The sequence below is a fragment of the Podarcis gaigeae genome (assembly GCF_964106915.1).
Source record: "Podarcis gaigeae genome assembly, chromosome: 2".
NCBI lineage: Eukaryota > Metazoa > Chordata > Lepidosauria > Squamata > Lacertidae > Podarcis > Podarcis gaigeae.
This window is the reverse complement of record NC_139679.1, coordinates 84,106,485-84,119,508: the sequence shown is the minus strand read 5'-3', so window position 1 is coordinate 84,119,508 and position 13,024 is coordinate 84,106,485. Positions and strand designations below refer to the sequence as shown.

General features: G+C 40.9%; 1 protein-coding gene across 1 annotated transcript in view; it reads left to right on the top strand.

Moving 5' to 3' along the window:
- The window catches only part of DNAH12 (dynein axonemal heavy chain 12), a 101,108-nt gene that overhangs the window by 63,970 nt on the left and 24,114 nt on the right, over positions 1-13,024 (top strand). Inside the window, exons 43-54 of the mRNA XM_083727093.1 lie at positions 177-369; positions 1,089-1,250; positions 1,725-1,919; positions 2,784-2,917; positions 3,925-4,087; positions 4,835-4,915; positions 5,387-5,563; positions 7,160-7,291; positions 7,548-7,637; positions 8,477-8,617; positions 9,921-10,162; positions 10,467-10,614. Coding sequence (XP_083583219.1) covers positions 177-369; positions 1,089-1,250; positions 1,725-1,919; positions 2,784-2,917; positions 3,925-4,087; positions 4,835-4,915; positions 5,387-5,563; positions 7,160-7,291; positions 7,548-7,637; positions 8,477-8,617; positions 9,921-10,162; positions 10,467-10,614 — 1,858 coding nt within the window. The remainder of the gene's footprint in view (positions 1-176; positions 370-1,088; positions 1,251-1,724; positions 1,920-2,783; positions 2,918-3,924; positions 4,088-4,834; positions 4,916-5,386; positions 5,564-7,159; positions 7,292-7,547; positions 7,638-8,476; positions 8,618-9,920; positions 10,163-10,466; positions 10,615-13,024) is intronic.

Here is a 13,024-nt window from a genome sequence, read left to right as displayed (position 1 = left end):
ATCCTAGCTATGCCCATGAACTATAGCAAAGTGTTAGTGCTGCCCACTTAAGCCAGGGTGAGGGATTATCCAAAGAGTGAGACAAATGAGAATACCCTCTGGGAGTCTGTATAACTAAAAGCACTAGTTTTGTGATCTATGTTTTTAATAACAATGTATATATTTTTTTGTGATAGGTATGTGCTAGAACATTTGTCTCGCATATGCCGTGTGCTCAAGCAGTCAGGAGGTAATGCCTTACTTGTTGGAATGGGAGGAAGTGGGCGTCAGTCCATGACGCGTTTAGCTACATCTATGGCAAAAATGAATATATTCCAACCAGAGATCTCTAAGAGCTACGGAATGAATGAGTGGAGGGACGATCTGAAGGTAAAGATTTATATATGCTGGCGTTAGTCTGGAATCAATAAGCTTTATATTGCTCAATGCTGTCTTATTTATTGGATGCGAACTGTAACTTTACAAGTTGGGAGCCTAGGAAAACTCACAGGAAGATGCAGTCTCCCTTTCTAGCCAAAGTGATTTCTAGCAGGAAGAATGAATTGGTTGTGGGAAAATAGTGGGGGGTGGACTCCAATCTGAGCAGTACAGTGTGAGGAATGGAGTTTACATGCCAGTTTCCCATGTTGTATCAAACCTGAGTGCTATTAAAAGGGGATTAAATGCAAGAGCAACTTGCTCCAGCAATTCCTGTCCTGAGCAGAACAGTAAAGGGAAGAATTAAACTTCTTAAAGCCAGGTAGTTAAAAACCATTCATAACTATGAACTTCTGCTTGAAGGGAATAAACCTCCCCACAGCTCTTGCTCTTCCCCTGGCAGGTAACTGGGATGTCCTTTCCACTCAAAAGACAACTGATTCTTGCAGCAGGGAAGAGGACCAACCATCACCATCAGAAGATTTACCAATCAACTTCTCATTTCACTGTTCTGTTTTTTACACAAATCAAACATTTCTGTACACCTAGCATAGGCGTACGCAACACATTTCATTAGGATGTGCACCCAGGAATATATTTTTTTAATGCAAGCATTTATTGAATACATTTAAGTACATTTATTGTACTTAAATATTTGTTGTTGCTTTTAGAATCTCTTGAGGAGTGCAGGCGTGAAGGGCTTGAAGACTGTATTTCTGATCACAGACACACAAATTAAGGAAGAAGGATTTTTAGAAGATGTTGATAGTGTGCTAAACACTGGAGAAGTCCCCAACCTTTTTGCAGCTGATGAAAAGCAAGAAGTTATGGAGGTGCTATGAGAAATGCATAATTTACTACTTCTCGTAAAGTATAATGTTACAATTAAAATAAACATTGCTTTTAAAAAATATGTAATCCTACTGCTTAGAATTCAGTTCAAACTATTAATTTCAATGGATCTTTTTTAAGAAGGACTTAGCTGAGTACAACCATCTGCTTTTCTAACACGAGTAGCTGATTATTTTTAATTGCTATGTGCTATTTCCCTTTTAAAGATTAAGCATTAAAGAGGAATATTTCTTATGCTCATAATGAGGTCATTACACCTGATTAGGAGCTCTTATAAACTAGTTTAACAGGCATGATTTTCTTGCATATTAACAAAGATTGCTGATATCTAACTCACAATTAGAAATATAATTTCTTTGTCTTATCCTGCATAGATTATACTAATTTTTTATTACTTTTCAGAATCACATTTTAGAATTTTTGTAATTCTTTTTGGTACATTTATTATCCTTTAGGGTGTTCGTGCAGTAGCCCAGGCAGGCAGTAAGCATGAAGAGCTCAGTCCCTTGGCTTTATTTGCTTTCTTTGTGAACCGCTGCAAAGACAATTTGCATGTTGTGGTAGCCTTCAGCCCAATAGGAGATGCTTTTCGCAACCGACTGAGACAGTTCCCATCTCTCATCAACTGCTGTACTATTGACTGGTTCCAGGTACTTAAATATGATAGGTACTTATGTACTGAGACTTCAATATAGCTTCCTCAATATAGTCTGGCCTATGGAAGCTTGCTTTCGCCTCTCTTACATGTTCTCTCACGTTGCAAGAATTATGTATGCCTCCTCCCATAGAGAGTAATCCAGCTTTGTAAGTACCATGTACATCTGTTACCAGGTCACAGTGAATTCGGGGGGACTTGTGCTATAAATGTAAGGCTGCTTTTGTAAAAGCAAAAAACTAAAAACTCCCTCCACAGCAAATTGTCTCAAAGCACACTGGTTTGTATTATAAAGTGTGCCATTCACAGGCAATCTGACATTCAACTCTGGGGATCTTTTGCTGTTGAGAGTTGGATGCACTCCAGAGTTTGGCACCCCAAGAGTTAACACAGACAACAGAGATAAATCAGAAGTAAATCTGATTATATCAAAAGGGAATTAGCATGTTTACGAAAAATCTTGAAATCAATAAACAGCATGCTTATAGTAGGCTAAGTTTAGAAGAGGTTAAAACCTATGTAAGAGTTGTTCTTAAAATATGCCTGGAAATACACCAGAAAAACTAGGATGCAGTCAGGAAAAGGCAGTGGGGGGTGTTGGTTGAAGGGGTAAGGTGGTACTAGAAAAAGAAGATTTGTGTTGACTGCTGCAGCTTGTTTGTCAGGGGAATAAGAAATCCAGAAAGTGGAGTGCAGACATTGACTTGCAGGAAAATAATATGAACCATTCCTCCTTTCCCGAACTGCTAGCAGCAGATTTCATGAAGAACTGCTGCTGGGGACATACTCAAATATGCTGTGCTATGCTTAATAATGAAGAGAGTATCACAAGTAGTGTTTCTATTCTTATGTTTTCCAGCCATGGCCTGAAGATGCTCTTGAGCGTGTGGCTATTAAATTTTTGGAAAGGCTTGAGCTCACAGACAATGAACGTCAGGAAGCTGTTCCCATCTGTAAACACTTCCATACTTCCGTGTTGTCCCTTTCTGAAAGGTGGTCTTTTTAAAATACATTCATAAAGCAAGCTGTTGTAAATAAAAGGGGGGGGGAGGGAAATACTAGAAGGGTGGAGAAAAGTCTTTTTATGACTCTGATCAATAACATTAAAATAACATTGCTAAACAAAATTAAAATTTAGTACAGAAATAAACAAAATATTTTAGAAGTAATGCTTGAACGCATTATGTAAGCCAGCTTTAGATTATCTCATTTATATGAATTGAATGTACTCAGAGTAAATGGACTGTGAGTAGCAAGAGCCTCATCCTCAACTCAGGATCAAATTAGAAGCATGAGGTGTGTGAATGGGATCTCTTGCATTATTTTTTTAAGCAAAGAGATGAAGAGATTCAGATAAATATTATGATGCTGGAGTGTTGCCTCTCTCCTCCCCATATTCCTGATTTAGAACTCAGCCTCTCGTACACACACATGATATTTGTGTATTTTCCTCTGCATTGCAAATCTCAGCTTCATGGGGGATAAATCAGGTAAATGGGCCAACGTGTTTGCTTCTCCCATGCACCACCTCAGGTAGGAATGGAGAATAAATTAAAAAACAACACAAGATTCTGTTCACAGATTATCTGTGTCATATCTAGATTGACCTTTAGCTAAACTAATGGAATAGGTTTTGCTAGTGAGTCATTTTGTTATAGCTTTCCCAGATTGTCTCTGTACAACAGTCTCACCATCCTTATTCAAAACTGAAAGTAATATTCACCCCACTAGTAATAAATAGCAGGAGATAGGCTTACTCAAGGGAAGAAGAAGCCTTACAGATTTAAGGGGGGGGGGAAAGGAGGAAGACACTTGGGAATTGCAGAATCAGTAAGTAACACAACTGCATTTCTAGAAAAAAGTGATTGTCTGAAAAAGCATTTAGTATCATAGGCTTGCAGAGTTTGACAAATGTTCAGATAATATCAGATGCTCAATGGAACAAATAGATCCTTCCGTTTTAATACCTGGTAGAGTGAAATATTTCTTTCTCATTCCAGATTTTTGAACCAATTGGGACGACATAATTACGTTACTCCTACCTCCTATCTTGAACTTATAGCTTCCTTCCAACAACTTTTAACTCAGAACCGAGATAATGTCATGAAAGCAAAGAAAAGATATACTAATGGCTTAGATAAACTAGCTTTCGCTGAATCTCAGGTATGTCCATTGTAGCTAAGGTTGCTTACCCATGCCTGGTTTTCATGTAGTGTGAAGCTGTGTCCTTGCAGCTTTTCACCTGCTCTGGGCAACAGACAAACCATACCATATTATTTCTCTGATGCTGGTCAGAAACACTGATACTATTCTCTGCAGTGTAGTCCAGAATCCCAACTATCCAGAAGGGTGGTGAAGGAGATGTGGGTGGGGCACTGCAGCTTCCCAGGCTTCCCAAAACAGATTGTTGCTCATGCTTAACAAGAGCAAGAAGGAAGGGGTGAGGCTCAGGAAGTGTGGTGCAACCATAGTTGCACTAAAACAAACCACAACTTAGAGAAAACACAGCAGGTAGCCTGGTTTGTTTTGCCCTTTGTTTTCATTTATTTATTTCTGTATGCTCTGTGTTTCACTCCTAAAACTTGTTGATTGTGTTGAAATTAGTTTTATTCTATCTTTAGAGCATATTATATTCTGTACTCTCTTCTTTTTTGGGTAACTGTTTGGATATTTAAATGTAAACAAGTCTAAAAATATTTCAAATGAATGAATCAATCATGGGTTGTCTTATAATACTTTGCTTATGGCACTATCTGATGTTTGTTCAGAAGTAAGGCCCATTGCGTTCAGTGGGACTTCCCCCTAAGTAAGTATTTCTTAATGACACATTTAAATGCTTCATTTATCTCCCCCCCCCCCCCCATTTGCCATACTTTTAAACAACTCATGGAAAATTGCTCTTCATTTTAGGTTGGTGAAATGAAGCAAGAATTAGTTGATTTGCAGCCTAAGTTGGAGCAGGCTAAAGTGGACAATGCAAATATGATGAAGGTAACGTTTCTGCTCCTAAAGATGTATTGATGCTGCAGTGCACACAGTGGTCTAAATGATGCTGGTGTAGCTTAACTGGGCATCTAGCAAAGGGCAGCTGGAGAATGTCCAATTTGCTTTATTTCAGGCCAGTTGCAATCCAGTATGCTATTTGTTAATTAACAGGTTAGGTCTAGATTTCTACACACACATGCACTTTTATTGAAAAAGTGCTGCGGCCCTTTTTGTAATAATTTCACTCTACCACACTGCACCCCAGGGAGAGTGTAACAACAAAGTGTGCCTCTAGCTGTATTATATCAGCTGCTTGGAATCAGGGTTTAGAGTTTTATGTAAAGTTCTCCTTTATAATATCAATTCATCTTTTCTAAAATAATAGCTTTTCTGAATAAATTAACAAAGAAATCTGAAGGAGCTCTATGGGACTATTCTACTACATGGAACATTTCATTTCATATCTTCTTTCTTTAGATAATTGAGAAAGAATCTGCAGAAGTTGAAGCAAAAAGCAAAACTGTAAAAATAGATGAAGAACTTGCTACAGAAAAAGCAACAGAAGCCACAGCACTGAAGAATGAATGTGAAAGTGATCTTGCAGAGGCCATTCCAGCCCTAGAGGCAGCATTGTCTGCACTTGATACATTGAAGGCAAGTTAAATAAATAGAATAAGAGCATGACCTGGAATAGCATTATTTTGATATGGATGAATTGAAGGGGAGGTCCCAAAGCTCAGCAGTAGAGTACATACTTTGCACATAGAAGGTCCCATTTTCATTCCCTGACATTTTCAGTTCAAGGATCAGGTAGCCTGTTATTGGAAAAACCTCTCCCTAAAGCCTTGGAGAGCCATTACCAGTCAGTGTCAAACTGCAGGTTATGTTAATCGTGTCCTCCAAACCATGGAGAGCCACGTGTTGCCGTGAGATCACCAAACTGCCTTCTTGTTGCTGGGGCACGCCCGTTTGGATGGCCTCCTTGCCTCATTGGTCACCCCTTTGTTACTGGGGCAGATTTCTGTCGGTTGGGGTTTGATTAGCACATAAGGGACTATTTAAGGGGCTGCACGTGGCGAAGTACTTCCTCTTTTGCATCGTGCAGCGGATCTCCCGCCCTCCCTCCCTATAATTTTAGGTTGTGTTTTTGACCTTGCTATGCCTATCTAGGGGTCGTCTGTTTTTGGAGCAGGGGCCCAGTAGGAATTTTGCCACTTGGCTGATTGGCTGGTGCCATTTGGTTTTTGCCTACCGTGTAACAAATCATCACAACTTTGTAAGGTTGGCAGTTAGGCACTGGTTCATCCTTTGGTGGAGGGGATTATAGATTGGCTGTGCTTACCCCTCAGTTTTGTTGCTGCTGTTAGGGAATTCCGTTAAAGGAATCCAGGGGCTCAATTTGCTCTGTCCGATCCCCTCTCAGGCGTAGGGCCATGCCAGAGTTCCTGGGAACATCTGGGGTGAACTAAGAGGCAGAAATCCGCCTCTATGCTCCCCCAGTATGTTTTCCCTTACTGACCCCTGGAGGTTCCAGTTGTCAGTCCTGTTCCTGCCGGTGCAGGTTCAGGTAGTCCGAACCAATGCCTAAGCAACCACTCACATGCTGTAAACAATAAAGTTGTGGCCAAATTAATGCCAAAAATCCTAAACAAATATTCTGTTTCCTGTGTGATTTATTTTGGAGGGGGTTTGGGGGTCTTCACACGCAAATCACTAGGTTTGCCCTCAAAAACAAGATTTTTTTTCTCCACCACATAATCAGCATGAAGATTCCATTCTTGTTCAGGATGCTGGTGTGTGGGATAGGGGACTTTAACCCTTTGGTCCCTGCTGTCTGGATCAGATATTGCCATCCAGGCCTGTTGTTTGCATGATGGTGGTGATGCTGGGGAAGTTCCTATCAGAGTGAATGGGGCTTTCCCCCATACAAGTCCAGGTGATTAATGTATCAGCAGTTTGTAGAGTTAACTTCTTGTAAAGGGTTCAGCTTAGCTTTACTCTTTTGCCTGCTCATATTTTAATATATGAAGATAAAAATGAATTAATTGGACCATGGATTTCTAAAGATTCCAGGTGCTATATGTTGACTAATAAATAAGTCACATAAATGTTATGTGTTGACTTACCATATTATTAGGTAAATCCTAGATATAGGTGAAAAATTCAACATGAAGACTGATTTTGTTTTAATATATCATGCTTTAAGGCATTATATACTGTAATAGAAGTCAACAATCTATTTCATTCTAGCCTTCAGATATTACAATTGTGAAATCAATGAAGAATCCACCATCTGGTGTTAAACTTGTTATGGCTGCCATCTGTGTCATGAAGGACATAAAACCTGAAAAAGTTGCAGATCCTTCAGGGATTGGAGGAAAGGTAAAAAAGCTGACAGTAGAACAACAAATATCTAATTACAAAAGTCCTAGGATGTACAAAGGGAATATTTTTGATCTTCAAGCATGGAAGTTTTACTTCCTCATGCAGGAAGCTTCAGCTTCCATCATACTGCTCAAAATCTCATGAAAAATGTGAATTAGATTGGTAATTCATATCTGAATAGCTCTTTAGAATCTTTTGTATTTTCTTGTTTTCTTTTGTGTTGAAATAATACTGCTTTAACTTTCTTTTAAAGATTTTAGACTACTGGGGACCTAGCAAAAAACTTTTGGGTGACATGAATTTCTTAAGAGATCTGAGAGAGTATGACAAGGATAACATTCCAGTAAGTTTCATATATATGTTCTTATTTGCTAGAGAGTCATTGTGAAAGTGGTTTCCTTCCTTCCAGTTTTCTTTTTTTCTAACAATTTTTATTAATTTTTCAGTTTATGCATCTCAAAATAAACATTTTGCATAATACCATGTAACAATTGACTTCCCTCCTTCCCCTTTCATAGTTCTTTTTACTTATCTTTTTACTTGAGCCTGGATAGCTCAGTTGGTTAGACCATGGTGCTGATAACACCAAGGTTGCAGGTTCGATCCCTGTATGGATGGACCAGCTGCATATTCCTGCATTGCAGGGGGTTGGACTAGATGATCCTCAGGGTCCCTTCCAACTCTTCCGTTCTATGATTCTATGATTCTATCTATCATTACTGCATATTTTACTATAGCCAATCTAATTGTTTCTCCATTTTACATCCTTCAAACTGCTACCAGCGTTTAATTGTACACAATTATTTTCTAAATATTCAGCAAAAAAATTCCACTCCTCTTTAAATAAATATTCTTCTTGCTCTCTTATTATATAAATTAAACCTGCTGCTTCCGCAAATTCTATCATCTTAAGTTGCCAATCTTCCTTACTAGGGATCTCGCTCTTTCCATCTTTGGGCTAGCAGAATTTGAGCTGCCGTGGTTGCGTACATAAATAATGTTGTAAACAGTGGGTCTTCCTGGGGAAACAGCAGAGCAACTAAAAAAGCTCTTGGGAAACATGGGACAAGCGGAAGTGTGGCTGTGCATGTACTCCCTTGTTGCATGCATTAGCAGAAACTGAATTGCTGGATCCTAAATATAAATTCATATTCAACTGTATGTAATGTATTTTTCATATAGGTATCTGTGATGCAGAAGATTCGTGCTGAATATCTAACTAATCCTGAGTTTGATCCCCCTAAAGTGGCTAAAGCATCCTCAGCAGCAGAAGGTTTATGTAAATGGATTATGGCAATGGAAGTTTATGACAGAGTAGCAAAGGTATGATTATTTACCTTATTTTTTCTCAACATTGAAAATTATTTCATAATGCTCATTTATCCTCTAGGATACTCACATACACATCTGATATATACTGCATCTAAATATAGTGGTTACCAGCCATGGATAGACTTATACTCAGTGAGTTGTCTTATCCTTTTCAAGTCATAGTGTACTAATGCTAGAATGGGCTGAAAGTGTCTGAAAGATTCTACTACTGAGCAGTGGCAGAGCGTAAAGAAACGCCGCCCAGGGCAGGATGCACCCCTGGGAGGGGTGTGATGCAGAAGGAGCCCCTTGTGGCTCTCCTTGCAAAACAGTGCAGGGGGTACACTTGCATGCCACAGTCCAGCAGAGTGAGTGGCAGCATAGCCACCCACCCTCCTCTCTCCATTGGGTGCAAAGAAGCAACAGGTCTCTCTGTTCCTCAGGTCAGGCTTGACCCATGGATGGAGGTGCTGTAGCTGGGCACCTCGCATGCCTGCAGCCTCTCTTCCCCTGGGTCAGGATTGATTTGGGGTGGAGCTGTCACAGCTGGCAGCTTCTCTCCACCATGGTGGAGCTTTGTGCAACACAGCTCAGCCAAGGAGAGAGGCGGCAGCTCTCTGCCGCCAACTCTCCATTCTGCCCTGGGGCAGACGTGACCTGGGAGCAGAGCTGAAGCAGAGCTGCGTCTGGGCCCAAGGAAGCTTTCTGGGCAGCTCTCTCGCACGCTGGAGTCTGTTGTGGGGGGTGCCTGGTCGTGCCCCTTCCAGAAAATGCACCCAGGGCAAAGCCCCACACCCCAGCCCACCCGCTACACCTCTGCCACTGAGGGTGAGTAGATCTTGGTCTTGCCAGTACTGAATGGAAAGCTGGTTGGAAAGCCCATATATTCTCTGAGGGGAGGGATACAAAAGTGGCAAATAGACAAACAGAAGGAAACAACACACTGACCAGTTAGCTCTTAAAATCCTGCATATGATTTTTTTTGTCCAGTATACATTAGCCATAATAGGCATCTGGGTGAAAAAGGCCCAAGGTGCAGTATGCAATTAAAAAGTAAAATTGAATTTACTTCCAGTGTAACCAGAGTTTACAGAAAATTTAAATGTAGAAGCTAGCTAAAAAAGAAAACTTAATTTTTCTTAGGACATAAGTCTTAACCAAATGCCCGGTGCATGGAAGCAAGCAATGTAACCCACTTACCTGAGAGTAAATCCCAGCCAGATACACCAATTACATGTATTTTTTTAGATTCATTTAATATTACTTTATCACCCTTAGTAAAATTTAGTGAACTTTTATTAAATGTATCTAATAGGTGGTTGCTCCTAAGAAAGCCCGTTTAGCAGAAGCACAACAATCGTTGGCACAAACGATGGCATTACTTAATCAGAAAAGAGCTGAACTTCAAGCGGTTGAAGACCGTTTGGAAGCATTGCAACAAACCTTTGTTGAGAAAACTGAAGAAAAAGCTCGCCTAGAATTTCAGGTGGACTTGTGTGCTAAAAAGCTGGAAAGAGCAGAAAAGCTTATTGGAGGACTTGGTGGAGAAAAATCAAGGTCAGATGAAAATACATTGTACCCATTCTAGCAAGAACTAGATTTAAGACGCACATGTTGTATAAAATAAATTATATTTAGCAGAATACACAAACATTTTAAAATGAAAAAGTTAGCTTACATAAGTAAAAAATGTCCCCAAACATTATCTGTATTTCAATTGTTTAAATAACATACAACATGATTTTTAAATAAGATACAAATGCCATTTTTAATTCTTACAACAGCTCCCATGTAACTGGAATAAATGCTGATGAAATAGGCTATTCTTTTTTACCTAATTTAATATTGTGTTTTCCCCTAGGTGGTCTAATGCAGCAAATGACCTTCAAAACACATATGATAATTTGACAGGAGATGTCTTGATATCAGCGGGAGTGATAGCTTATCTGGGTGCTTTCACTTCTGGATTTCGACAAGAGTGTGCAAAAGATTGGAGCAAGCTATGTAAAGTAAGATTGTGTGAAACTAGTAGTTTTCATCCAGTGTGCCGTGGGACCCTGGGGTGCCTTGAATGATGGTCAGGATGCCGCAGACAGCACTGGCCTCTGTTCCTCTCTCCTTCCCTCCCTCCTCTGATGCCCTCTCGCATCTCTGCCTCCCAAAACCTGCACAGCTGTTTGTTGCAGCAGCCCTGGCTACAAGCTCCCCAGGCGAATGATGCCTCTGGGGCTGGCCAGGGGGTGTTTCCCAGGCCTCTGTGGGGCAGTGCGAAGAGGCACCTCTCTTTGGGGCAGAGGGGCAGCTCATAGACCAGGAGTGGCAGCTGCGGCTGCCCAGAGGACTCCCAAGGAGAGGGGAGAAGAGAGGAGGCTGAGGGAATACTTTGCAAGGGAGCGTGTTCGAAAAAGGGTGAGAGGCTGCCAGCTCTGCAGGCAAGGGGTGACACAACTGGGCTCCTGAGCTCCACAGGGGTGCCGCAGAAAGAGTGTAGTTGGTTGAGGCAGCCGTGGACCCATAAAAGTTGAAAACCTCTGTGTTAAAGTATTGTTATTAATCTCCAGAACAAAGTTCTCTTCTAGTGCTGGCTCTTTCAGTAGCTCTCGTATCTACGTACAGGTCAGGGAACAGTGAAATGTATTTTGTTGATTATGGTGGGTGACTTTCAAGTGTTTATGGGGATTTTTAAATTAATGGAATTAAATAATTATTGATAGCTTTGATAGTGTAGCACTATGGCAATTGTTACATTAGTGCAAACATTTCAGCTTGCCAGGTGGAATGTCCTCTCCCTCTCTTTCTTCCATGTACTATTTTGGGGGCTTTCCCAACACCCCCTGAATCAGTTTGGGTGTGGGGAGGTAGAGGTGATGGGGGGGGGAGTCCTATTGTGCTTGTAGAAGTCTATGAGCAGGCTTCTGCTAGCAGGACTTGTTAGTTGAATCTTGCCCTTTGAGTTGCATCCATTGCTAGTGCTGCTTTGAGTAGATCCATTAAAAAGAATTAACATGACTAATTTCGGTCCATTTATTTCAGAGGGTCTACTGTAAGAAGGACTAACATTGAATACAACATAATGGGACGCATGGCCTGATTCTTTGTCTCTTACTTTGCTTTCTTGTTGATTTAGTGTTATCTGAAATGTTTGGATATACTTTTATAATAATAATAATAATTTATTATTTGTACCCCGCCCATCTGGCTGGGCCTCCCCAGCCACTCTGGGTGGCTTCCACAACTACCAAAAATACACTAATATGTCATACATTAAAAACTTCCCTGAACAGGGCTGCTAGGAATGTGATTGACTTGTCAACAGATGGAAACAATATATATAAATAACTGGAGGAAAAGTCAGCAGCCTTCAAGAATGTATGGCCAAGTTGTATGCAAGGATCCCCGCTTCCTGGGCCACTCTTGTCAGTCCAGGGAAACACACTCGAGTAGGTTTCAGGCATTTTAATGTGGTTTTGTGGCTTCAGCCAAAAACAAAACAATCCCAACTCAAGAAATACCCTCTGAGAGCTTATTAGCCAGAACATATTCTTAAAAGTTGGGTTGCATTCAGCTGATTCTCCATCTTAGACGTCTTTTCAGTTCAGCGGGTGTTTCTCTGAATGGAATCTGGGAAGCCAATTTTTGCAGATTCTCTCTTCTGCAGCCTCCTGTGCCCTGTCAACTGCTCCAGTATGATTGGGGATGTCGGAAATCAAGCCCATATCAGGAGAAACTGGCAACTTTCCCAGGCACCCGGCTTGATCTCCTGTTGACCTCCCTGGCTGCATTCCCCAGCAAGATCCAGGCGATCCTTCTCAGCATGAAAAGAACACACCCGCTCTTTCCTGCCCCCCCTCCCCCTGGCAGGGGAAAGAGATAGACAGAAACGTATTTACATGCCTTTATTTCTGTCTTTGCAGCATTACAAAAAACATGACTGCTCTCTTCAAACTCCAGCAGTCTAGTGGTAAAACCTTCCTGCACTTCCTGTACAGCTCATATTACACTCTGCGCTAATTCCGGTGCTTCGCACTTTGAATTGACTGTCCCTCTGTTTCCCACGGGCAGTCCCAACATTCCCATTATGTTTTGCTTTCAAGCTAGCAGTTTGCAGCTGCATTGCTTCTCTATCGTAACAGGGGACCCTTTGAAACATGGTGGGAGCTGGTGCCAGGGGAGGCTGCAAGGGCATTTGTGAAAATTGCCCCTTTCCTTACCATTCAGAGAAGCCTCCACTGGAGCCAAGAGCCTACGATGCATAATTGGATATAACTCATTGTAGTGACTTGGAAAAATATTTTTGTGATTGCCTGCTGTGTCCTTTCCTCGTTTTCTGTCACCTGCCCTGCTAGAAACTGAGGTTCAGTGCAAGCCATTAACTGGTTTTATATAAATTGTTCATAAATACTTGATATTAAGGAAAAA